The sequence below is a fragment of the Lepidochelys kempii genome, chromosome 13 (genome assembly GCF_965140265.1).
Source record: "Lepidochelys kempii isolate rLepKem1 chromosome 13, rLepKem1.hap2, whole genome shotgun sequence".
Taxonomy (NCBI): Eukaryota; Metazoa; Chordata; order Testudines; family Cheloniidae; genus Lepidochelys; species Lepidochelys kempii.
In genome coordinates, this window is record NC_133268.1 from 11,372,539 (window position 1) to 11,396,878 (window position 24,340).

Genomic DNA, 24,340 nt, shown 5'->3' on the forward strand with positions numbered 1-24,340 from the left:
GCAGCGCGCAAGCGAGGCAGGGGCCAAGGTGCAGCACGGAGGGCGCGAGGCAGGGCAAGGGCGGGGCGAGGGGAGGGGAGCGCGCGGAGCGGGGCGGGGCGGGGCGAGGGGAGGGAGCGCGCAAGGCAGGGCCAGCCGGGGCACGGCGCTCAGGGTGGGGGAGGGGAGCGCGCAGGGCAGGGCAGGGCCGGGGCGCAGCAGCTAGGCGCAAGGAGAGGGCGTGGTTAAGGCTGGGCCAGGGCACACTGCCCGGAGGGAGAAGCCAGGGCCGGATTAACTCTCCTGCGGGCACTGGGCTATTAGGCTATTTGCGGGGCCCCTGTATACAAGTCTTTCCCCTAATTTAAAACAAAATGGTTCCAGTTATGGCAGCGAGGCTATTAACGCTACACTGAACTTGCCTTTTCGTTACCATAGAGCTGTTCTGTGGTTCTATTTCAGTCTTAAAACATGTAGAATACAGTTAATTCAAAATAGCCTGCTTCTTACCTTAGGACAGCTGTCATAGTCGTTTCTTTCTGGGAGGGCATGTGGGTGCAGGAGGGGGCTCCAGGCTGGGGCAGAGTGTTGGGGTGCAGGAGAGGGTGATGGGTGCGGGCTCTGGGAGGGCGTTTGGGTGCAGGAGGGGATTCTGACCTGGGGTGGGGGTGCAGGAGAGGGTGATGGGTGCGGGCTCTGGGAGGGTGTTTGGGTGCAGGAGGGGATTCTGACCTGGGGTGGGGGTGCAGGAGGGGGCGTGGGGTCTGGGAGGGCGTTTGGGTGCAGGAGGGGATTCTGACCTGGGGTGGGAGTGCAGGAGGGGGCGTGGGGTCTGGGAGGGCGTTTGGGTGCAGGAGGGGATTCTGACCTGGGGTGGGAGTGCAGGAGGGGGCATGGGCTCTGGGAGGGCGTTTGGGTGCAGGAGGAGATTCTGACCTGGGGTGGGGGTGCAGGAGGGGGCGTGGGGTCTGGGAGGGCGTTTGGGTGCAGGAGGGGATTCTTACCTGGGGTGGGGGTGCGGGTTCTGGGAGGGAGTTTGGGTGCAGGAGGGGATTCTGACCTGGGGTGGGGGTGCAGGAGAGGGTGATGGGTGCGGGCTCTGGGAGGGCGTTTGGGTGCAGGAGGGGATTCTGACCTGGGGTGGGAGTGCAGGAGGGGGCGTGGGGTCTGGGAGGGCGTTTGGGTGCAGGAGGGGATTCTGACCTGGGGTGGGGGTGCAGGAGGGGGCGTGGGGTCTGGGAGGGCGTTTGGGTGCAGGAGGGGATTCTGACCTGGGGTGGGGGTGCAGGAGAGGGTGATGGGTGCGGGCTCTGGGAGGGTGTTTGGGTGCAGGAGGGGATTCTGACCTGGGGTGGGGGTGCGGGTTCTGGGAGGGAGTTTGGGTGCAGGAGGGGATTCTGACCTGGGGTGGGGGTGCAGGAGAGGGTGATGGGTGCGGGCTCTGGGAGGGCGTTTGGGTGCAGGAGGGGATTCTGACCTGGGGTGGGGGTGCAGGAGGGGGCATGGGCTCTGGGAGGGCGTTTGGGTGCAGGAGGGGATTCTGACCTGGGGTGGGGGTGCAGGAGGGGGCGTGGGGTCTGGGAGGGCGTTTGGGTGCAGGAGGGGATTCTTACCTGGTGTGGGGGTGCGGGTTCTGGGAGGGAGTTTGGGTGCAGGAGGGGATTCTGACCTGGGGTGGGGGTGCAGGAGAGGGTGATGGGTGCGGGCTCTGGGAGGGCGTTTGGGTGCAGGAGGGGATTCTGACCTGGGGTGGGAGTGCAGGAGGGGGCGTGGGGTCTGGGAGGGCGTTTGGGTGCAGGAGGGGATTCTGACCTGGGGTGGGGGTGCAGGAGGGGGCGTGGGGTCTGGGAGGGCGTTTGGGTGCAGGAGGGGATTCTGACCTGGGGTGGGGGTGCAGGAGAGGGTGATGGGTGCGGGCTCTGGGAGGGTGTTTGGGTGCAGGAGGGGATTCTGATCTGGGGTGGGGGTGCGGGTTCTGGGAGGGAGTTTGGGTGCAGGAGGGGATTCTGACCTGGGGTGGGGGTGCAGGAGAGGGTGATGGGTGCGGGCTCTGGGAGGGTGTTTGGGTGCAGTAGGGGATTCTGACCTGGGGTGGGGGTGCGGGTTCTGGGAGGGAGTTTGGGTGCAGGAGGGGATTCTGACCTGGGGTGGGGGTGCAGGAGAGGGTGATGGGTGCGGGCTCTGGGAGGGCGTTTGGGTGCAGGAGGGGATTCTGACCTGGGGTGGGGGTGCAGGAGAGGGTGATGGGTGCGGGCTCTGGGAGGGTGTTTGGGTGCAGAAGGGGATTCTGACCTGGGGTGGGGGTGCGGGTTCTGGGAGGGCGTTTGGGTGCAGGAGGGGATTCTGACCTGGGGCAGAGGGTTGTGGTGCAGGAGGGAGTGCAAGGTGCAGGCTCCAGCCGGGAAGTGCTTAGCACCAGTGGCTCCTGGCTGGCGGCGCAGCAGGGCTCAGACAGGCTACCTGCCTGCCTACCATAGCCACAAGCCGTTCCTGGAAGCGGCCAGCTGTTGGCAGATTTCTGTGCGCCCCTGGGCAGAGGGCGACAGCATGTTTCCATGCTCTGCCTGTGCCCGCAAGTGCTGCCCCTGAAGCTCCCATTGGCTGGGCCAGTGCTGGGGACAGGACAGTGCATGGAGCCTCCTGCCCCCTTCCCCGACCCGCCAGGGGCCGCAGAGATGTACCAGCAGCTGGCTGCTTCCGGGAGTGGCATGGGGCCATGGCATGCAGGCAGCCTGCATGAGCCCTGCTGCACTGCTCGACTTCTAGCAGCCCGGAGATCGCGATTGACTGGCAGAGGCTCCAGGATCGACCAGTCGATCACAATCAATGGGTTGCTAACCACTGAATGGTATATAATTATGGATTTATTTTTGTGGGGGCCCCCTCTTAGCCCGAGGCTGCAGCCCCTAAAGCCCCTCTGTTAATCCGGCCCTGGAGAAGGGGAGTGCGTAAGACAGGGCCAGGTCAGCTCCACACTGAGCAGGGTGGGAGCGGGAGGGAAGGAGAGTGCAAGGCCAGAGCAGAACGTGCACCAGACTGAGTGCATTGCTTGGGAGGAGCAATTTGTGAAGGCAACAGGTGATTTTGGTGGGCCCAGGACTGGATTCTGCCACCCTTACTCCTGTAGCTCTCTCTGCAAGCAGCCCCATGTATTTAAATTGAAGAACTACTTGGAAAGTACTACTTAGTAGCAGTAAGGGTGCCAAATTCTGGTCTTGAGAGCAGTGGCCAGTAGCTGGTCTTGTCTGGTTGTGGGATTGGGATGGTGCAGACCACAAAATGTGCATGCTGGGCTGACTGCTAAGCCAGGGCGCAGCATGTGCCGGATGGTTATAGAGCCTGGGAATAATAGGGATATGATGCAATAGTAGAGATACATAGTTTAAGGTGGTATTTAGGTAGGTGCATAATTTAACAGTCTGGGAGCAGTATGGAATAGGCTAGACTTGCATCCTGGGAATATCACGACCAGGATGGGTTCAGTCTGGGTGAAACAGGTGCTGGACTCGACATATACCTTGAGAATAGTCTGCAGGGGACAGTCTGTGGGAACTGTGCAGAGCTAGAACTTGGCCAGGGATAATGTGAAATGCCAGAGTATACCACACAGCAGGTTGGGTGCAGAGCCGAGGTAAAGCATGCAGCAGGCTAAGTGCACAATCTTTGAATAGTCCGTGCAGAACTTGGGTGCAGCCTGAAGCAGATAGGGATAGACTGGTTAGATACAAGAACCAGTCTTTAACATGGCCAAGAGTATTTATTCTGAATTGTAAGATGTTCACTTGCCTCTACAAATAGCTCAAAAAAATGTAGTATTAAAGAGGAAAAGGCCCAGCAAATAACAAGCAATACTTAAATGACGTATGAAAAAGTGCTGAAAATGCAATTTAGACTCTCCATTCTTTCCCGTAGTACTGAGATGAGAAAAAGTACCGTATTTACCTCCATCATCTCATGGTAGCTTTATTTCATCCTGTTTGTTTAGAACCTGATTCTGTAGACCAGAAACACTTTTATTTATGCAGTGAATTCGCTGAGTATGGTAGATGATGAAGAGCAATGAAAGGTTCTTGTTTACAGGTGGAGGTGGTATCAAAATGATAAATTGCAGAACCACGGTGATAAATGAATCATGCGCCTTTGACCACCTCATCTGTACTTTTGCGCCCTGTAATCTGTGTCCCTAGGATTTAGTCAAATATTCCATTCTCCTGAACAGCTTTAAATAATAATAATTAAAAAACCATCAAAGGGATAAAGAAACGATTCCATCTTCTGACTCTAAATGTGGAATTTTGAGTCTGCAAAATTACCCCAGTCCAAGGCATTAAAGATATCTGTTAATAACTTTTCTGTACATAACATCATGAGTTTAAAGTCTGATGTCTCATGACTCTGTATCTGGAGATTGGATTTTTAGACCACAGAAAAGGGGAAATTCTGATTTTCCAATGGAGCCCAGTACTCACAGCTAGCCCTGGAATGGACTAAGATATACTTTAAAACTGAGATTTTTATGTATAGGAAAAGCAGTTTTGTTATTTTTAGGTGTTTTAAGACTCTCTCTGAGCTTTGTACTAATTTAACTCATAGTAATTAAAGCATCTGGCTTTATGCATCAGGTGATTAAAAAATTCTAATACGATTTCTAAAAACTTTAAAACATTGCTAAAATAGTGTTTCTGTACAGATGTGGCATACAGAATATATGATGGTATGGTATAACAGTTTAATCAAGCTGGAGTTTGGAATAGCAGCAAAGATTATAGTCTATAAAGTCTGACTTTTTACATACAGAAAAACTCATTCATTCAGAGCTGAATTTTGCCTATCCTAGGCCTTGGAGAGGTGTAATGTGTGTGTAGGGGAGTGGGGGGGGGGTGGATTCCCATTTACAGGAATGAGAAAATCTTGAGGCAGGTTGACTTTTAAAAGGGGTGTCTGTTGAAGGTGCATAGGTGTTTGGTTTGTTAAAGTCCCAATTAACTGGATTAATAGGCAGAAAAAGGTGATAAACTCATTTTTTCACAATGCTCTGCAGTTATCATGTTGATACAAACTCCATCTGTTTCATATGTAAAATAGAAATGTATAACACACAGATTTTATAACTGTATATAATCTGAATACTTTCATCCAAACACATGTAAATAATATATACAGAGCTAAGAGGACCTGAGCTTTGCATTGACAAGGCTCTAGTCTTTGGCAACATGAGCAGTAGGGAATGATTGATGGTCGTGAAAATTTGCATCACTAAGTGGAATAGTTATATTCTGATCTGCACCCCAAAGAAGTCTGTACAAGTATGTTTCTGCAGTATTTATACCACATATCAATACTTCAGCTGCTCTTCTCCATATTTGTTGCTTTGTTTCAGCTGCTCTGACCTGGTCTCTCTTTGGATACTCAACCTGTTCCATCTTGTTTTCGTTTGCTGGGGAGCATCTTTGATTTTTTTTTTATTTTATAGCATTTAATTTTCCATATTATGTAGCATAAGTGACAACTGATTATGGGCAAAACTGACCTGCACCACTGAAGTCGGGGAGTTTTACCATTGACTTCAATGGGAAATTGTATTGTGGCCAAATTCTTTTTCTAGATGGAGGAAAAATGGTCAAATAATGCACAAGGTGAACTGTGCAGTTTTGTTTGTTTTTTTTCCCTGTGCCTGGAATGTCCCTCACTTCCATTCTACTGGCCTGGAATCAGGGACACTCTGGCCAACTATTACTGCCCTTTGTCGGGTTCTAATTTACTGTACCACCATAAAACAAAATTATCAAGCAACATTCATTCAGATTTGAAACAAGAGGACATTTCATATGTTTATTGCTCCAGAAAGTACAGAACTTCTTTAGGCCACCTATTCTCCATATTATAATTTTATGATGCTCTGAAGTTTGCCTTCTACAGTTCTGATAACCTCTTACATTGTTTTATTTATTTTCATAAACAGATTGACCCCATTAAGCTGGCCATCAATCTATAACCATAAAGAGCAATCAGTAGAAAGCTTGCAGACAGGTACAAAGCTTCGTTTTTATAAAATATTATCAGGATTCAGAGCAGGTCAGAGGAAAATCTTAGAATTCCAAGTATCCTAAAAATTCTGTAGAGGAAACGTATATTTACCCAAAGTAAATAAATAAGCAAGCATACAATATGCTGCTTATACCTTTTCAAAGATCTTGTGCCTGAGGAGCCAAGGATGTTTAAAAACATTTGGTGATCTAAAAGATTTGTAGAGTTGCATTATTCTACTGAGTGCAATGTGACTGGCATCTTTGAACCTGACTCATATGCTTGGTTTTGGAGGGCTCACTTATGTTTGCTTCCAGCATGAAATGTTTAAGCATGTAAAAATTCTAGTCATGAAAGTGAAAAATTATGAACCTAATGAACATAGTTTGTCAGGCTTTTGTTACAAGTGATTAACTGTGTATATTTAGTGCTGTAGGGATCACATTTGCAGAGTTGGGCATACACCAAAACCACCTACAGGCTCAACTGTGAATTTTTTAACAATCCAGTAATGGTGGGACTATATGGTAATTTGTTGCCAGGCAAATTGTTAATGTAGAGGTGGGGTAGTATGGATGAGTACCCTTATCTGACTGTAAACTCCTTCTCGAGCAGTGTGCTGGAATTATTTCTTCTAACTAATAAAACTGTTTAGCTTAAACATTGAGTTAGACTTGGTCTACATTGGGGAAGCTGCATCTTCACAAGTTGTGTGCACAAATCAGGCAGTTTGCATGCAGTTATCTAACTTCCAGGTGCAAAGATGTGGTTTTGGGGGCATACTATTTTTCTTGCCAGTACATTCATATTCAACGCTGAACATTTGGCTCTAGCTGTACATTTTCCCAAGCACAATCATTTCTGTTATGCAAGCACATGGCCAAAGAAATACCTTAAATGATGGCAGGAGGACAGTAGCGAGCATTATGCATTAAACAAGTTTTTCTATTGCTTCTGCGGCAAAGACATACCAATATCTATTTCCCAAGTCAACTGCAACCTTGCTCCTTGACAGAAAGATGCTGAAGTATATTTTCTGACAAAATAAAGATCTTGAAACAAAGTGAAATAGCACTATCATTAATAGACTTTTTTTTTTCTCCAAAATTTCTTGCTTTTGTGAAGTCTGCTGTTGGTTAAACATCTTAAAAGTATAGTATCAAAAGCTGGAAGGGGAATACTGCATGCTTATAGCATTAGTACTAGGTAGTAACTAAGGAGAGGGTTTCATTTCCATCTTCTATATACATTTATAATTGATCCTATGCAGACCTTACTGACAGTTTTCTATGTTACATTGACCATAATCCTTTAGCTAGAAGCACATTGCAACAGACCTTTTAATTAAAATTCTAGCATCCCACACTAATCAAGTTTGGCTAAAAATAAATTCCTAGGTAGGTGTAGGGCAGAGGGTATTTTGATAGCTTGCCTTCACACACTAAGAGGGGAAGGCGCTGTTTATAAAGGTCTACACACATTTTTAGTATGTAACTAAAATATTTCATTTATATAGGAAACGTTGTTGAACCTTCCATGCAATTCCCACTGAAGCCACCTTTCTGTTGACTTGATGGAAGCTGGGTCAGGCTCAGCGTCGGATGTGTACATAAGACTGCCATTTATTACATGTTTGTAGAGGGCCTAGTATAACAGAGTCTGGCTTTGCAAGCAGGCGGAGGGCAGATGCTATTGTTAGTGGAGGCAGTTCTTTAAGGCTTCCTTTTTCTTACCAGCTTCACCTCCATCTTGCCTGAGTTCAGCTTTAACCAGCTACTCTTCAACCTAGTGGTGCATGTAAGCTGCAGCAGGATCAGTAACTGACTAACTGCATCAGGCCAACCAAGTCAGGGGGATGAGATTCCCAACAAGCAAAGGGACAAAGTGTCAACTGCAAGCAGGCATCTGACATGCTCAGAGGGGAAGGGGGCACAAGTAAATATATAGTGGGCCTCCCTATTCTCACTTTCTTTCTTCTTCCATTGCTAGGGCTATCCAGGATGCGGAAGCTACTCAAGTCACGGCCTACAGCAGTTCCCTTTGTAGGAAAAAGGAGGAGCCTGTTAATTAGGTTGGGGGGCCTTTTTCAACACTTGACCTCTGGGTTCAATGAGGATGTTGCACCCCCCTTTATTATTGTGGAGGAACCCTCTTCTTTCTGCTTCCCAATGGTAACAGCTGTGTGGAGTGACCAAGAGGAATAGGCTTCAGTCAGCTTGGCTGCCTCTTCTCTTTCTGGCTCAGACAGACAGACTTGGACAAACACCGGCAGTCCATTTTTTCCTTCTACATCAGCAGGTAGGGACAAAGATGCTCCTTGATCAAAACATCAAGATGAAGTACCAAATACACTCACTTCATACACAATTTGCAGAAGCTGCACAATGATGCTGGCATGACCTCACAACAGCAGCAGCACATGGCTTTGTGACTGACAGACATGGCAACTTCCTGCCATATCCTTAGAAGGCCTTATTGAATTAAGTTTAAGTATCTTTGGAGTCCATTGTACTAAATGAAGAGTTTATGTATGATTGTGTCCTACCGCTTGAGGGAGGGCTGCCATACCTCCTCCAGGAACCAAAAACAATGGGCAGTGATTAAGGCAGGTCACTCAGATTGTAGTAGCGCCAGAGGTGTATCACCTCCCAGAAAGATTCACATACTCTAGATCAAACTGGATGTTCCAAACTCTAAGAGACCAAAAAAAAAAAAAAAAAAAAAAAAGGACTTTTGGATAAATAGCCTTAGTTTAAACTGACTCAGTGATCTGCATTTCTGCTCAGTCTATTGCTCACTGGTGGTTAAAGACATCTTTACAGAAAACCGTTCTTATGTATTATTCTCTTTTCCATTTTTGTAGTTTAGAGCACTTCTGCTTCACTCTAATGGTTTTATACTTACAAGATGGAGCTGTTTCTTATGCTCATCTTATTTTTAAGTAAGTTACACATGCAAAATGTGTATGCAATTGCTCACCTAACTACCATGTCACAGGCACACCCGGAACTGCATGCACCTATGACCACGATTAGCTAATTGTGTGCAAAACTGCAGGGAGTGAACATTCAGGTTAGTCATATGATTACAGATATGTTTTGTATACACAACTGCAGATGTATATTGTTTCTATAGAACAAAGTTTAGTCCCTCAACCTCATACTCAAAAACCCAAACCATATATGAATAGCATTAATCTCCATTCCTGAGATTTTGGTTTAAATTGACAATGCCAAAATCCATTTTACACAGACACAGCAGGGGTCTGTGCAGTCAGGGGAAGGAGTAGGGTGAAAAGAGAAGGGTCTTCCTAGCTTATGTAACCAATAAGAACTATTGCAGATTCCACAGCTGCAAAGACAAGTTTGATCTGGTTAGAGCCTACTGTATGTTATGTTGAATTGACAGGTTTAATCTATGTTCTTGTACATACACTGAAGACCTGGCCATAAATACATAGTTTCATTAGGTAACATTTGACAAATAAAGGGGGGGCGGGGAGGGATTTAAGACATGATTAAAAAAAAAAATGTTTTTTTAAAAAACTGCAGTTTAACAGAAGTTCTGGTTTACCCAATCAAAACAATACCAGCTTGTGTAACACTTCTGTGAGCCTGCAACTAGAAAAGCAAGCTAAAAGCAATGCATTAAACAGCCTGAGACTGGTAAAAGTTTGCCAGGTCCTGGAGTGGCTGATGAAACTCTGATGGTCTATATTTTCTCAGGGGCTAGGTGGCAAATGAAAGGAAGCATTAAAGACAGATGCTGCATTTCCTGTCTTTGTTATTACTCTCTCTCCTTTTGTGTAAGTTTGTCTTGTGTTGCTTGGTGTGTGCACCTGCAACAAACATTCAACTTTTAGATGGAAAATGGTAGGTGTAGCATTGTTTTTAAAAATTATATGTTTGAAGTATTACTTGTACTCACTTTTTCCTTGGGGTATTTCCTACAACCTTCTTCCTACACGCTATGCTGTACATACTGAGATGTAACAATATTTCTGAGGAGTTCGATAGCTAGGGAAATTGTTGAAACCAAGCCAGCACATTTATAAAAACATTTTATTAATAAAATGTTTACACCTTTTTTGCACAATACATCACATTGGTAGTGATTTTGCATGTTATTACATTATAAAAGTTTATTATGAATGATTAAGCTGAAACAAAGCAGTTTACAATATGCTAACTCATTGTTTGCAGAGTATCTACTATAACAATACAAACTAAAAAGAGAGAGCGGAAGTCTATCTTTCTTCATTAGCATCTACAAACCAACAATACAGACTGTGTACACTCTCAGGACCAGCCCAAGAGAAGACCGTAAAAAAAAAAATCAAGTCTCAAAACATTCATAAGCTTAGCAATTCATTCTTACAATATTTCATCACTAGTAATCAGACTATATTTCATGCAATGAAGCAATGGTTGTAAATTTGTGCACTTTACAGTACTACAAATGCTTTTGTAACTGTGAGCTTAAATTTTGTTTTAATAATGGATGATAAATAAGAAGGCACAGACCTTTTAACCCTTACACCAGGTTAACCCCCAACATAGTCTTTAGAAGCAGAACATTCTGAAGAAGGACAAGAATTGCTGGTACAAAGATTATTTTTTCCCCATTTATGTTTACAGACCAAACACTTCTTATACTGTAGGAATTATATGCTTAATCAAGATTTTTACTTTTGTCCCCTAATCACAGGAATTTAAATGCTTTCCTTTTTTATTTAAACTAAAAAAAAAAAAACCTTAAGACACGTGGAATGATTTCTTCATCCGAAGAAGAATAAAAAAAAAAAATTTGCCAATGTATTTACACATTCTATATAGGTCTTTATACTGTTTCCATCACTGTGTGTAACATGAGCACATGGTGTGCCACACACAGAGTATCTGTCAGCCTCATTACCCTGTATTCAAGAATACAAAAGTTAATCATTTGTAAGTCTTATTAACAAAGTCTTGCAAACCTTTACACATCCTAGGTTAGTAATGTTTTTGGCAAATGAGTAACACTTTCTACATTATCCTAGGAGGATGTAGATGTATGTGTCTTGTCCACTGTGTTTTCACAACAGTTTTGCAAGGCAGTACTAATGAATTACCATTTTGTTCACAAATATTTGCTGCTGTGGCAGATGCTTTAAGAAGAAGAAAAAAAGATTTGCCAACCCTTACAACCTGAATCCCTTGCAGCATAGTGTAAGATGTCAAGAAAACATAATAGGTTTAAGGTACAGTACAGCTTCATGGAACATACAAATCATAACATGAGTAACAAAACAAGACACGAAAGTAGAGGTGAACCCATTTTCACTGACTACTCAAAGGGTTAAAATATGTTCTAGAACAATAACTGGATGGAATTACTAGAAAGGAAAGGTAAGGCCAGAGAGAAAAGGGGCTTTCTTCCAACATCTGAAAAATTACAGTACATATGCAAAGAAGGATAACAGGAATGGAGCAAAGAAAAATTAAATCACATCTAAAGACAAAATAAAAATACCTTTTAATAGATTCAGAGGTAATGGGTTTCTTTACCATAAAAGTGAAGACCAATTCTGGGGATTATAAAATGACCAACTCCAAGTTCTTAGATAATGCAAAGGGAAAGTCAACAATTGTTCCTTTTGGGAGAATGCCAAAATTCTGTAAGTGTCCTGGAATTCAAGTAGTTTCAATAAATTCTGTTGAAATCTTTAGAGGTTAGATCATATGCCCCATGAAGAGAAACCCACAGGTGAGGAAGAGGGGCACATGCAGCCACTCAGGTCGCCTCCCCTACTTCCACTGGATCACTCTACCAGTGGAAGTGAAAAGAAAAAGCCAGCCCTCAATCTTAAAAATCTGATCCAATTTTAAATAGTTATGCTCACACTAGAGGTTGTCAACATTAGGAGCAAGATTTCCAGAAGCCTTCAGCATTTAGCTACTGTTATTGCTGTCAGATGGAGAATTTTTGAAAAATCTGCCCACTTCATTTAGGCACCTACATGACAGCTGAGCTCTTGAAAATCTGGCCCTAAATCACAGTCAGATCCAGGAGGTACAACCCTACAATGTATATTACAGTATGGAACCATCTGTTAGGGTCTCAGAAAAAGTCCTGCTGCCAGTAAGGATTTCAGGTTAAAACAGACTCTGGAAGAAAACTTCCAGATAGAATTGAAGCCAAACACCCTCTACAGGATTTCCTTTCTATGACACTGCCTGGATAAATTTCAGGAAGGTCAAAAATGTATAACGAAGTTCAGCATCTTTGGTTCCAGTTGTATTACCAGGAAGAAGATCTGCACTTATTTCTCAACACTCCAGAGAATCAGACGGCATTTTTCTAAGTTTAAAGGCAAGTACAATTTGGCACATGGATTCTTACATAAGAAACCGAAAAATGCTGTTTCAAGCTTGCTTCCTCCCACAGGTTGGAGCCATTTGACAAGGCATCTGCCGTCACATTCTTTGGGGAGAAAGAACAGCTGACAGCTTACAGATGTTTTATTCTAGAATCCATATTTTATTTTTGCCTCAAACATCCACATGCCAACATCTCATTTCTACACGCAACAAGTTTTTTTGTTGTCTAATAAAACATACAGCTGGGAATGTAAAATGAACATTAATTTTGTCAGTTTTCTTTGTAGAATTTTATAGTGAACTTTTATGTAGTTTGGTTCTGGACACATGGTTCTTCTATTAAGGGACTGACTGTAGCTACATAAGAATGCATAAAGAGAATATTATTTGTGAACTCAAACTGCTAGAAGAGTGCAAAATCAGTCTAGACATTTATTTAGTTCTTATCTCTGTGGTCTTGGATCAATTTTTTGGAAGCTTCCAAGAATCTCAAGTGAGTAACCTGAAATTATTTCAACAAATAAGATGGTGCTGGTAAGAGTATGTCCATGCATAATCCACATTCTTGCCTCCTTCCCCCGCTCTCTCTTTCTTTTTCTTTTTTTTTTTTTTTAAAGTATTTGCTTTGAATTTTTACTTTTGTTTAGTTATTGCTATTTATGAGCAAGGCTCACTAAAGGAGAGATAGGCCATGGAATTTAGACAGCATCTTCTGTAAATCTGCAATTCCCAAGGTAGTCAACACAGCAAAAATATAAAACCTCATTCTCAATAAAAACTAGAGACACTTCCACAAGGAGGGAAGTCATCCAAACATCACTGATAAAGCTTCTTTTCCCGCACCATAATCTTAAGTGTTTTATATCATGTTTGTCTCCAGTAATATTAAATAAGGAATAGTTTAGATTTAACATCTTCATGAAGAGCCTGTTGAGGATAGCTTTTAAATCATGCAAGATATTCACCTTGAATGATTTTATTTTCAGCAACTAAATTGAAGGCTTTACTATCTATGAAAGAAATGGCTCCCTGATGAGAGCTGGACAGTGAACAATGAATGCCCAGTCTCCTGACCAATTTAGAGAATGATGTTTCCAAAACACTATAGCAACTATCAGATTTTCCAACTACACTATTTTATGGGAGGTGAAACACCCCCAACACATGTGCTTGTAGTAAAGTTATATTCATGTTACATAAAGTCACATTTATTTTGCACAGAATGCCCCCATCAAAAACATTAAGGATCAGATCCTGTAGCACTTCAAGCAAAAAAGTATTACTGATTTCACTAGACGTTAAGGGCTGCATCAATTTAAAGTTTAAAAACAGGCAAGACAAAAATAAGCTAGTAATACAAGATGTGGTTTCTCTAATAAGCTTCAACAAATAGCTCAATAATTTTAACTTCTTGGCAGCAAAAACTGTTAACTCCCAAGAGAACTCCGATTCCTAGCTTCCAGAGCATTTTCAATAATCTTGCCTCTAGAAAAAAAAACCCAGGAATGTTTCTGCCTTTTGTTAAAATAAGTAAACTGGCAGAGCATGTCCATTTAGAGGCTTAATAGGAGGATCTCAGCAGGTACACACAAATATGGTACTGTAAAGCCACATACATCAGAGAAGCAGTTTCTAAGCATATATTTGGGACCGAAGAGTTCAGTTCATTGTGGTTTTGTGGGGTTTTGCCCCCCCGCCCAAAATTTAGGAGCATGCTTATCCAGCTCCCAAAGCTTTATCTTAGACATGTCAGCCAACAGTTGCTTCACTTTTATACTTCATTTGAAAAACAAGTAAGTCTTGTCCACAGTCTGAAGAAAGCTGAAATGTTTCTACTTTGTCAGTTTCAAAAAGATGCATAGGATCATTACAGAAAGACATGCATTGTGCTACACAGAGCATAATGTTACTTTCATCCATTATTCAAATCGTACCTCAAAGAAGTCCATTCCTTTTGAGACTATCAGAGGCTAGATTTTCAAGAGTGCATTTCAGCCATTTAAAAAGCTGAGCCCTTAGAAGTGCGGAGCTCCTGAACTACTTCAGAGAAGAGAGAGTTTTTAGAAAGTCAACTAGAACCAGTGATGCTCAATACCTCCAAAAGAACAGACTCAAAAGTTATTTAGGGACAAAAAATGTAAGTAACTCAGCTGAACACTGTGCAGCACATATGAAGGCTACATCTACAGTAGAAACTTCAAAGCGCTGCTGCGGGAGCGCTCCCGCAGCAGCACCTTGAAGCGTGAGTATGGTCACGCGTGAGTGCTGGGAGAGAGCTCTCCCAGCGCTCCTGGTAATCCACCTCCATCAGGGAAGCCTGTCCACACTAGCGCTTTAAAGCGCTCAAACTTGCTGTGCTCAGGGGGGTGATTTTTCACACCCCTGAGCCAGCAAGTTAGACGGCTATAAAATGTAAGTGTAGACAAGCCTGAAGAAGAATTTGCAGGAAAGCTACGTAGCTCTGCCAGAGATGAAACTGCAACAAGCCAAACACTCAACTACATGGATGTCTCTGACCCAGGGAGACGTTTACTCATGTAATTGTATTTCAATATCCAGGTTATTGACAAGTGAACACTCAAGTTGGGATCTGGAATCAAAAGAATTTAGATCTCAGCATACTGACACATTTTAAACAAGCATGATACTAACAAGACACTTTGTCTCAGCTAACGTGCATGAAAGTATTTTTAGGTAATCTGATAATGAAGACATGGAAATGCCCAAGTTAAGTCTAACAATGTGTGATTCAGAATCAGAAGACAACTGTACAAAGGTGAAAAAAACTACACTGATACTTCATTCGAGTGGGCAGAGCTACAGAGAAATTTCACTTGTATAGATTTAAAAAAGTAAAAGGAAGAAGAGTTATGAGGCATCAAGATTTAGTCAGAAAAGGAAGGATATAGGCCTGGCTTGTTAGAGAAGATGATGTATTAATCTTAGTCTATCTTGCCAGTGACCAAGTTTACCACATACCAAACTGTATTTGGAAAAAACAAATACTGTCCAAGGAAGAAAAAAAAAACAAAACCTCTTTTTGGCCCTCTCTCAAGTTTTTAAAGATTTGCTAAGAAGAGATATGGCTATATGGCTTCATTGGATCCTGACTGGGGACTCTACTGTAAGACTATTACTACAATTCTAGAGTCAAATATCTTCTTTTCAAGTAATGCATATTTTATAGGTGTAGTTAAGCCAGTTATTCTCTGTGAAGAGACAATAGAGTTTAAACCTACACTTTTAGGTGCAAGGACACTGAAGTGATAATTTAGAGGGTATGAATCTGTTTGCGGCTCCCTGAATGGATCTTCTGCATGAGAGATGTTATTGATCTTTCACAGATATTAAAAAAATAAATATGCTGTTCAGTGTCTGGAAACTTGTCAGATTTACAATAAAATTCTTATGTTCAAACACTATTAATAAGCCTGAAGAAATCCAAGGCAGGTGAACATATTATATTAAAGATAGTAAAGGTACCTAATACCTTGGTGTGGAATGGGGAAGGAGACTTCTGAAGCACTGCCAACATCAACAGCTTGCAGGTAGAACTATGACACCATTCAACCATGTGATAACAAAACATGGTATTTAGTAGCAGCTCGACAGAACCTACTGTAAGTATATACTGAATCTTATCTTTAGATAAGAAGCTGGAACAAAAAGCAATTATTTGTAATTGAAGGGTACAAAATATTTTCAGTGTGGGGTTACAGTGATAACAGAAGATTACAAAACAAGCATTACAAAATGGTGAGCTGATGCTTCCAAGTAAACACCCCCTAACCCCAAAAGAGGAATATATTTTTTGTTATCCTGAAAGGGAACTCTGCTACAAAAGCATACTGAAGTGCCAGAAGAGCATACTGCTTGACATCTTTTTAGGACTAGCTTTGAAATCAAACATTTTTTAATCTATCTTCATTAAATGGATAACTACATCTTGGTCTGTTATTTATTAGAACTCTGCCAGTTGGTTAACTGAAGACAGAGCAAAACTTTCAAACAAGTTTGGCGTTTAATTATTGCCATTGTGCAAGGGCTTTGAGTAACTGTAATTAAGTTACAGAGTAGCAGCTATGTTAGTCCATATCCGCAAAAAGAAAAGGAATACTTGTAATGTTGATTACAAAACTATTAAACATTTCAGTACGATGAAGTGAGCTGTAGCTCACAAAAGCTTATGCTCAAATAAATTTGTTAGTCTCTAAGGTGCCACAAGTACGCCTTTTCTTTTTGTATATAATTAAGTGGTCAGTTGCTAGCCTGCTTTGATATAATACTGTATCATAGCTTTTACAAAACTTTAAACTTTATGTTTATAATCTATTGCTTCAAATGCCACACAAAGATTTCAATCATATTATTATATATCTTAGGGCTGAACCATGATGCACACCAATACATAATTATTCTGTCTTCATTGTAAGATTCTCTGTTAGGGAAACCAGCCTCCATATATGTGCATGCAACTTTTTGGGCACACACAATAAACTTTATATGCTCATAACCCATCTGCACATGCAGGGAGTTTGAGCATGTGTATGCTATTGCAGCAAACAGAAGTGCACACTCAAAGGACTGCATACCCACAGATAGAGGCCACATTTTGAAATCTTGGTCTTAAGAAGTTTTAACCCCAACGTTTCATTAAAGCTTATTAACCACATTCAGAATATGCTTTCTGTTACGATAATAGCAAAATAGTTTTGCTTGAGGATAGCTTTGAAACAAGGATTCTGAGTATGATTTAATCTGAAGTATAAGCTGTTTCATTTCCTACTTATTCTTTGAAATCTCCTTCAGCTAAAATACTTAAGATTGCAGAATGCCAAATTACAAATCGAGAACAAATACCACAGACATGGCTTTAATTTCAGAATCAAAACTTAAACTCAAATATTGAAAATACTCTTCCTTTAAAAAATAAGAAGTTCTCTACTAGTTCTAGAGGAAACTAAAAATAAATAATGAAAATAGCATAAAAGGATACGGTCAATTTATAGTTTAATATAAAATGTAAGAAAAACAATACAACATAAGCGAAAAGCTGATTTGCTTAAAAAAAAAGCCAAGTAATTAAGAAGTTATTTGGGCTAGACCCAGGAACCAAGAGGTAACGATCTACGCTACCATACGTGACTTGGATGTGGTTTCCTGTTTGTGTGCCTAGCCAGCAAGGATTGGGTGCACTGCAGAGGTGATCTGCTCAATGGACAAGCCACATGCTTCACCAACAGCAACATCTACCAGCCATTTCAAGCAGAAATGCAGATGTGATAGGAGGGAAGTATCACCCAATCTTCTTCTGGAAGAGGTCACTGCAATGTAAGACCTCACAAGCAGGGATAGAATTGTTGGAGATCCCCAGGGACTCTGTCAATGGGTGAGGAATGGAAAGACTGAAGAAAGCTGATTTCTCAACTGCTTTTACATAATTTATAATAGTTTAGGCATTGGTCTCATAAATATAGTACAAACACTTTACACATGCGAAGCAATAAAGAACTTTCCCCCAAAATATTAAAGTCTTACTAGAACTATTGATGGCATCTGTTGTCAGTCAGTCATGCTCAAGTTTAAATTTAGAAAGAGTTTCATCTAGGTTCTCTTCCACCACCATTTTTAATTGTAAAAATGCTTACTAAAACAAATAGGTGCTTATAAATGTATCAGTTTGCCTTTAAATGATTAAGCCAGCATGAAAAGGTAAGATTGTCTATGGTTTAAAATTCATTGCTTGTTTGTTCATATTACTTTTAAATAAAAAGTGCAAGTGGGATCTGGGGACTGGATGGGCTGATTTGCTCATTTTTTATCAGTAACTTATTTTGTAGCCATCTACAACCAATTGCCTCACTGTACTTTGGATTAGCTACAATTATATTTAAAATAATGCTCATTATAACAATTGAAAGGGTAGCAGAATAGCCTTATGATTAAAGTCACTATTTAAACAGGGCTGTTTCTTCCCCCTTCCTCATCCCTCTGGACCACAAAAGTGCTCGTTTCCCTTTTACAAAAAACATTACATATAATGTTGATTACAAAACTATTAAACATTTCAGTCCTACCATCCATATGTCGACATTCCTTTCACGTAAGGCCAAAGAACTAATGATGGATTCCCTTTGAATACAAGAGACACTATAAATGTTGTAAATAAACAGGCTGACATTATCACGACTGCAGTCTCTTCTGTGACAGACAGATGTCAGATGAGCTGGTCCATTTTTGTGGGACCTTGAAGTATGAACATCAGGCAGATAAGTTCTAAGACCAATAATGTATACTCAACATAAACTATTAGCTTCCAAGACCACCTACTTTCAAAACAAGTCTGATTTTCTAAAGTATCAGTCAACAACAGCTGCGTTTTGTCACTGAAGGCTGTCTTCTAAGTTTGAAGCCCTTACCGCTAGATGGGGGGTTGGTGTCAGTTGATGGAATTCTACGACCTATAAAGAAGAAAAAAAAAGTTTATAGCTAGAGTTACATTAATTATTGAAACTACTTTTACAGAGCATCGGATATCTGCAAAAGCATTTAATCCAACGGATTGGATTTTGGAGGGAGCCCCTCGGAAGGGCAGGTTCCCTTCTTTCCTGAATAGATACGGGGCTTTAGGACTCCTCATCCCTGCACTGGCCCCTTTTCTCTGTGTAAAAGTGCCAGAGTAGTGTTTCAGATCTCACCCTATATCCCTAAGATTAATGCTTAAACAACATGATCTGCTTTGGCATTTTTCAAGCATCAAAATTTATTCAAAATCAACTAAATGCCTAAGAAAAATAGCTTCCTGATTTCCTTAAATAGTTACAAAAGAATCTAAGTTGTAGTTAAAGTCAGTAGTAAAGAAAGTATTTAACTACTTCCATGGAGTCTTTAAATTTTTTTAGTTTAAAGTAAAAAATATTAAATAGCTTCACAATCATTTGACAGCTCTGATCTGTCTATGAAAGGATTGCCTCTAATTTTATACTGTTTACTTGACTCAAAAGACAAAGCTAAGAGAGATATCGGCACATAAGTGTTCAGTGTTTATTATAGCCATCTGAATTACAACTCAAATCCTCACTATAAGAATGCAGTACTGCACTGTATTCCCTTGTGGTACTGTTTGCATGTCTTCCATGTAAGAATCAATTTGGAATAATGTAGAAAAAAAATTTGTGGTCTAATTGAGGGACAGGGTTATCAAAAATTTTGTAAAGGGAATCCACACAAAAACGTTTGGTTTTAAATCACATTTAGTAATTGTGTGATAATTACACAATTACTACTCCCCATTAGCCAGTTATGCTTTGGATAATACATTCCCCTAATCAAATCTGAACACGGAACTCTGATTGGAAATACTATTTCCCCTTTTGTATTTGTGAAAGTTTTGGTATCCCTCATGCATTTCCTTCACTCACCCTTCAGTGACCTTGATCTACTAATTGAAACATTCACCAACAGATAGGGTAAGATGACACTTGACTTTTATGACAGTGACCTGCTTGCTATTTATCCAGTGATGTGGATCATCACAGTAGGTTTAGAATCTCTAGGCTGAAGCTTTTAGAGGTCATAGGAGGATCAGAAACCAGCAGATCATCTTGCAATCTTGTATCCCTACCAGTGGTGACAAATATGAACCCAACATTCTCTCAGCAAAATAGAACTACAAACTAATGCAGTAGTCAAGTTTCTGCTTAGGCTTCCTTCAGAGAAAAAATAATGTGTTAACTAAAGAAGTACTTACTAATTTCTATAAAGAGTTCATTTATGTTAATTGCATTTTTAGCACTGGTCTCTACAAATATGGCATGGATGGAATCTGCATAGTCTTTAGCGTCTTTTTCCATGACTTCTCTAAAAAGGAAAGAAAACATTGTGAACAAAGTAGAAACATTAAATTATCCCAATTTTAGAAAATTGGCTCGCTACTTAACAGTAATTTCAAAAAGTGATTTAGTGTCAACTGTTTGGCATCCTATTCCTCATGGAGCGGTCAATTCCTATCCTCAGCTCTTCTTTTACGTAACCCCCAGGACCAGACAATAGTGTGGCCTGAACAACAGTATTTGGACAGCACCATCATATAAATTCAGCAGCCACCACCATTTTCCTCTCCGGAAAATATGGATGTGTTTTCTTCTTAAAAGTGCCAGAATGCAGCTCTGAAGTCAGCAGAGGGGGAAGGGAGGCCTTTATTCTCAGAAAAAACAGCTCAAATTATAGGAAAAAACATATTACTTCTAACATCCATCTCATTCAGAATGAATCCAGACTTTGCTTACAAACCCTATTATCCTGCAACACAGCAATGTTCTGTACAAGCAGAGTTTAAAACGTTCAGATTGTACAGACAAAAGAGACAGGAAATGAAAAGGTTCCCACAGGCATCTAAGCCATACTATGCAACACACCCTATATATTTTATGGTAGATATTTAACACTAACGTCAAGCTTCTCATTTACAATAAATGTGAGTAGAAAATACATACAAATTAATTTTGCTTTGAGAGGTCAGGAAACTAAAGTTAACTAGGAAAAAAAATTGGTTACCTACCTTTTCGTAACTGTTGTTCTTCGAGATGCGTTGCTCACGTCCATTCCATTCTAAGCGTGAGCGTGCCCACGTGTGCCGTCATCAGAGATTTTTGCCTTAGTGGTATCCGGAGGGTTGGCAGTGGTGCCCCCTTAGGTGCCGTGCTCATGTGTCGGTATATCAGGCGCCGCCAGCCCTACGTCCTCTCTGTTCCTTCGGACGGAGCGACCACTAGTGGTGAGACAAGAAGGTCCTGCTGAGGCGATCTGCAAACACGTTCCTAGTCCTGGGCAGATGTGTGACTACCAGATGAATAGCCTGCTGCCCACAAAAGTCCCAAAGGTGGAGCACTTCTTGGGAAAGGGTCAGCGACCTGACTCTGCCCTGCCTGTTGATGTAATACATTGAGGCAGTATTGTCCGTGAGGACCTGCACCACCTTGCCCCTCAGGTGGGGTAAGAAAGCCTGGCAGGCTAGGCATGCTGCTTTGAGCTCCCTGACATTGATATGGAGGGCCAGATCATCTCGCAGCTGGCAGCCTTGCGTGCTGAGCTCGCCCAGGTGCGCTCCCCAGTCTAGGTCTGAAGCATCCAAGATCAGGGTCGGCAACAGGGCCAGGGCTGCGATGGGAACTCCCTGCAACACCAACCCTGGGTTCATCCACCAATCCTGGGACGATAGGATGTGATCGGGCACCCTGACTATTCGGTCTAGGATGTGCCTGTTGGGAATGTAAACTGACGCCAGCCTCATTTGCAAAAGCTGGAGATGGAGCTGGGCACGACTGACCACATATGTACAGGAAGCTATGTGGCCCAACAACCGCAGGCAGGTGTGAGCCATGGTGAGTGGGTTGTTCTTCACATGGGAGATCAGGTCTGGCATGGCCTGAAAACGTGCCTCCAGAAGGAAGGCTCTGGCTCGTGTGGAGTCAAGAACCACCCCAATTAACTATATTCATTGGACTGGCCTTAAGGTGGATTTTTTCTTGTTTACCAATAGGCCCAGGTTGCGGCAGGTGAAACACACCAGATGGAGGCTTCTCTGTACTCGTTCCCAAGACCTGCCCTTAATGAGCCAATCTTTGAGATAAGGGAAGACCTGGACCCCTCGATGTCTCAGGTAAGCGGCCACTGGTGCCATACATTTTGTGAAGACCCTTGGGGCTGATGAGAGGCCAAAGGGGAGCACCGTGAATTGGAAATGGCATCTGCCCACTCTGAAACGGAGGAAATGTCTGACGTTAGAATATGGAAATAAGCGTTCTTCAAGTCGAGGGTGGGGTACCAATCTCCTGGATCCAAGGAGGGGATGATGGAGGCCAGGGAGACTATGCGAAAATTAAACTTCTTGAGAGACTTGTTGAGGTGTCGCAGGTCCAGAATGGTCTGAGGCCTCTTTTGCTTTCAGAATTAGGAAATAATGGGAGTAGAACCCCTTTCCTGTCACGTCCTGAGGGACCTCCTGCACCGCCTCCAGGCGCAGGAGGTTCTCGACCTCTTGAACGAGGAGTTGCTCCTGAGAAGTGTCCCTGAAGAGGAACAGGAAAGAGGGTGGGTGAGTGGGAGGGAGGGGTGGCTGAAAACTGCAAGGTGTAGCCTTGTGACACTATGTCCAGCACCCAGCGGTCTGAGATGACCTGCACCCAGGCAGAGTGGTAGGAACAAAGACAGTCAAGGAAAGAACGGGGTGGATCCTGGGAGTTGATTGGGTGGTGGTGGTGGTGGGGGGGTCGCTCGAGTGCACCCTCAAAATGAGTGCTTCTGGCCCCTAGAATGCTTAGCCGAGCCGGGCTGGGCTGATTCCGTGAGCGGCAGGAGGAAGGGCGGCGGCGGCTGAAACTTATGTCCCTATCCCTTCCCCTTGCAGACCCTGGACGAGGCTGCCAAGGCCTTGGCGGTGAGGGCAGCCAGAACCACTCCTGTGCAGACTGTGGCTTATACATGCCCAGCAAGTGAAGGGTGGCCCAATTGTCCTTTAATCCATGCAGCCACGCATCTATCTGCTCTGAAAAAAAGACCGTCCCCATTGAATGGGAGGTCCTGGTTCGAGGTCTGCATCTCTTGAGAGAGGCTGGTGGTCTGAAGCCAGGAGCTGCGCTCCATAACCACTGCTGAAGCAGCCACCTAGCTCCCGAGTCAGACACGTCCTACGCCATTTGGAGGGAGCACTTAGCCGCTGTGGCACCCTCCTCCACCTGGGTACCGAATTATTGGGCTAAACCCTGCGTGTGGTACTCCTTGAACTTACGGAGGGAGTCCCATAAGTTAAAATTGTATCTGCCTAGGAGGACCTGATGTTTTGCCACTTGGAATTATAGGCTGGCAGATGAATACATTTTCCGCTCAAACAAGTCCAGTCTTTTCGCCTCTTTGTTTTTGAGAGTTGGGCTGGTGGGCCGCTGCTTGTCTTTTTCATTGGCTGCAGAGACAACCAGTGAACCCGGGGGAGGGTGGGTATAAAGATACTTAAATCCTTTGGCCGTGACAAAGTACTTCTTTTTAGTCCTTTTGCAGGTGGGAGGGATGGATGATGGGGTTTGCCAGAGGGCCTTGGCAATTTTGAGGACTTCATCATGCACTACTAGTGTGACACGGGCAAAGGTAGAGGCTGAGAGGACATTGAACAAGATGTCTGCCTGCTTGGCCATCTCCTCCGCCTCTAGGCCCAAGTTCTTGGCCACCCATCAAAGCAGGACCTGGTGTACTTTAAAATCATCTGGTGGGCTGGCCCTTAGGGTTCAGCGACCGCCTCGTCCAGGAACAAAGACAACAACTGTACCACAAGGGGAGGCCCAGGGGCATCATCTCCTTTGCTGGAGGCAGGTTTAGGGGTGGGTGCAGTCTCCTCTGCCTCGACCTCTTAGCGCACCTCATGCACTCAGCCTGGTGCTGCCAACTGATGCACCTAGGCGGTGCAGATGAGCGGTGCAAAGGGGGCAACGTCATGACCAACACTGCCCATGCACTCCAATAAGGCCACTGTGTTGGCCACTGGCCATGCTGCCAAGGTGGTGCCATTGATGTCGACATGGCCCCGGGTGCCCAATTGTGCCGGTGGGGTCTGGGTGAGGGGCTGAACTGCCCTTCTGTGCCGGAGGAATTCCCTCCACAGTGAGCCCGTCGCCACCTGAGTCTGCCTGCTGACTGTCACCGTCGGAGACCGATGCCTGGAGCAAGGGGATTGGTGCCAGTATCAAGTGGACTAGCACCAGTGGGACCGGAGACACGATGGGGAGTGATCCCACAGGGCAGGCAATCAAGATCTGTGCCAAGAGGACGACTGACAGGAGGGCCAACAGTGCTGGTAGTACAGAGACTGGTGCCTCCCTTTAGGCAGTCTGTGCTGAAACGACGGGGACGGCGATCGAGGGCTGGTGACTGAGGGCGAGCCCCAGAGGATCTGGGCTGCAACTCCAATGATCTGCGGTGCAGAG

General features: G+C 43.4%; 1 protein-coding gene and 1 long non-coding RNA gene across 3 annotated transcripts in view; one reads left to right on the forward strand and one right to left on the reverse strand.

The window, feature by feature from the left end:
* The first annotated feature begins 2 nt into the window (after positions 1 to 2).
* Positions 3 to 23,203, forward strand: LOC140896995 (uncharacterized). The gene is made up of 4 exons (XR_012154659.1): positions 3 to 28; positions 7,996 to 8,304; positions 21,907 to 22,026; positions 22,774 to 23,203. It is a non-coding gene; the product is annotated as an uncharacterized lncRNA (long non-coding RNA).
* RAB22A (RAB22A, member RAS oncogene family) overlaps positions 10,050 to 24,340 on the reverse strand; it is a 35,098-nt gene continuing 20,807 nt past the window's right edge. For both annotated transcript variants that reach the window (XM_073309243.1, XM_073309242.1), the window contains 2 exons: positions 20,116 to 20,225; positions 10,050 to 18,826 (listed from right to left, as the gene is read on the reverse strand). In XM_073309243.1, the coding sequence (XP_073165344.1) occupies positions 18,729 to 18,826; positions 20,116 to 20,225 (208 nt within the window). In that variant the 3' untranslated portion in view covers positions 10,050 to 18,728. The remainder of the gene's footprint in view (positions 18,827 to 20,115; positions 20,226 to 24,340) is intronic.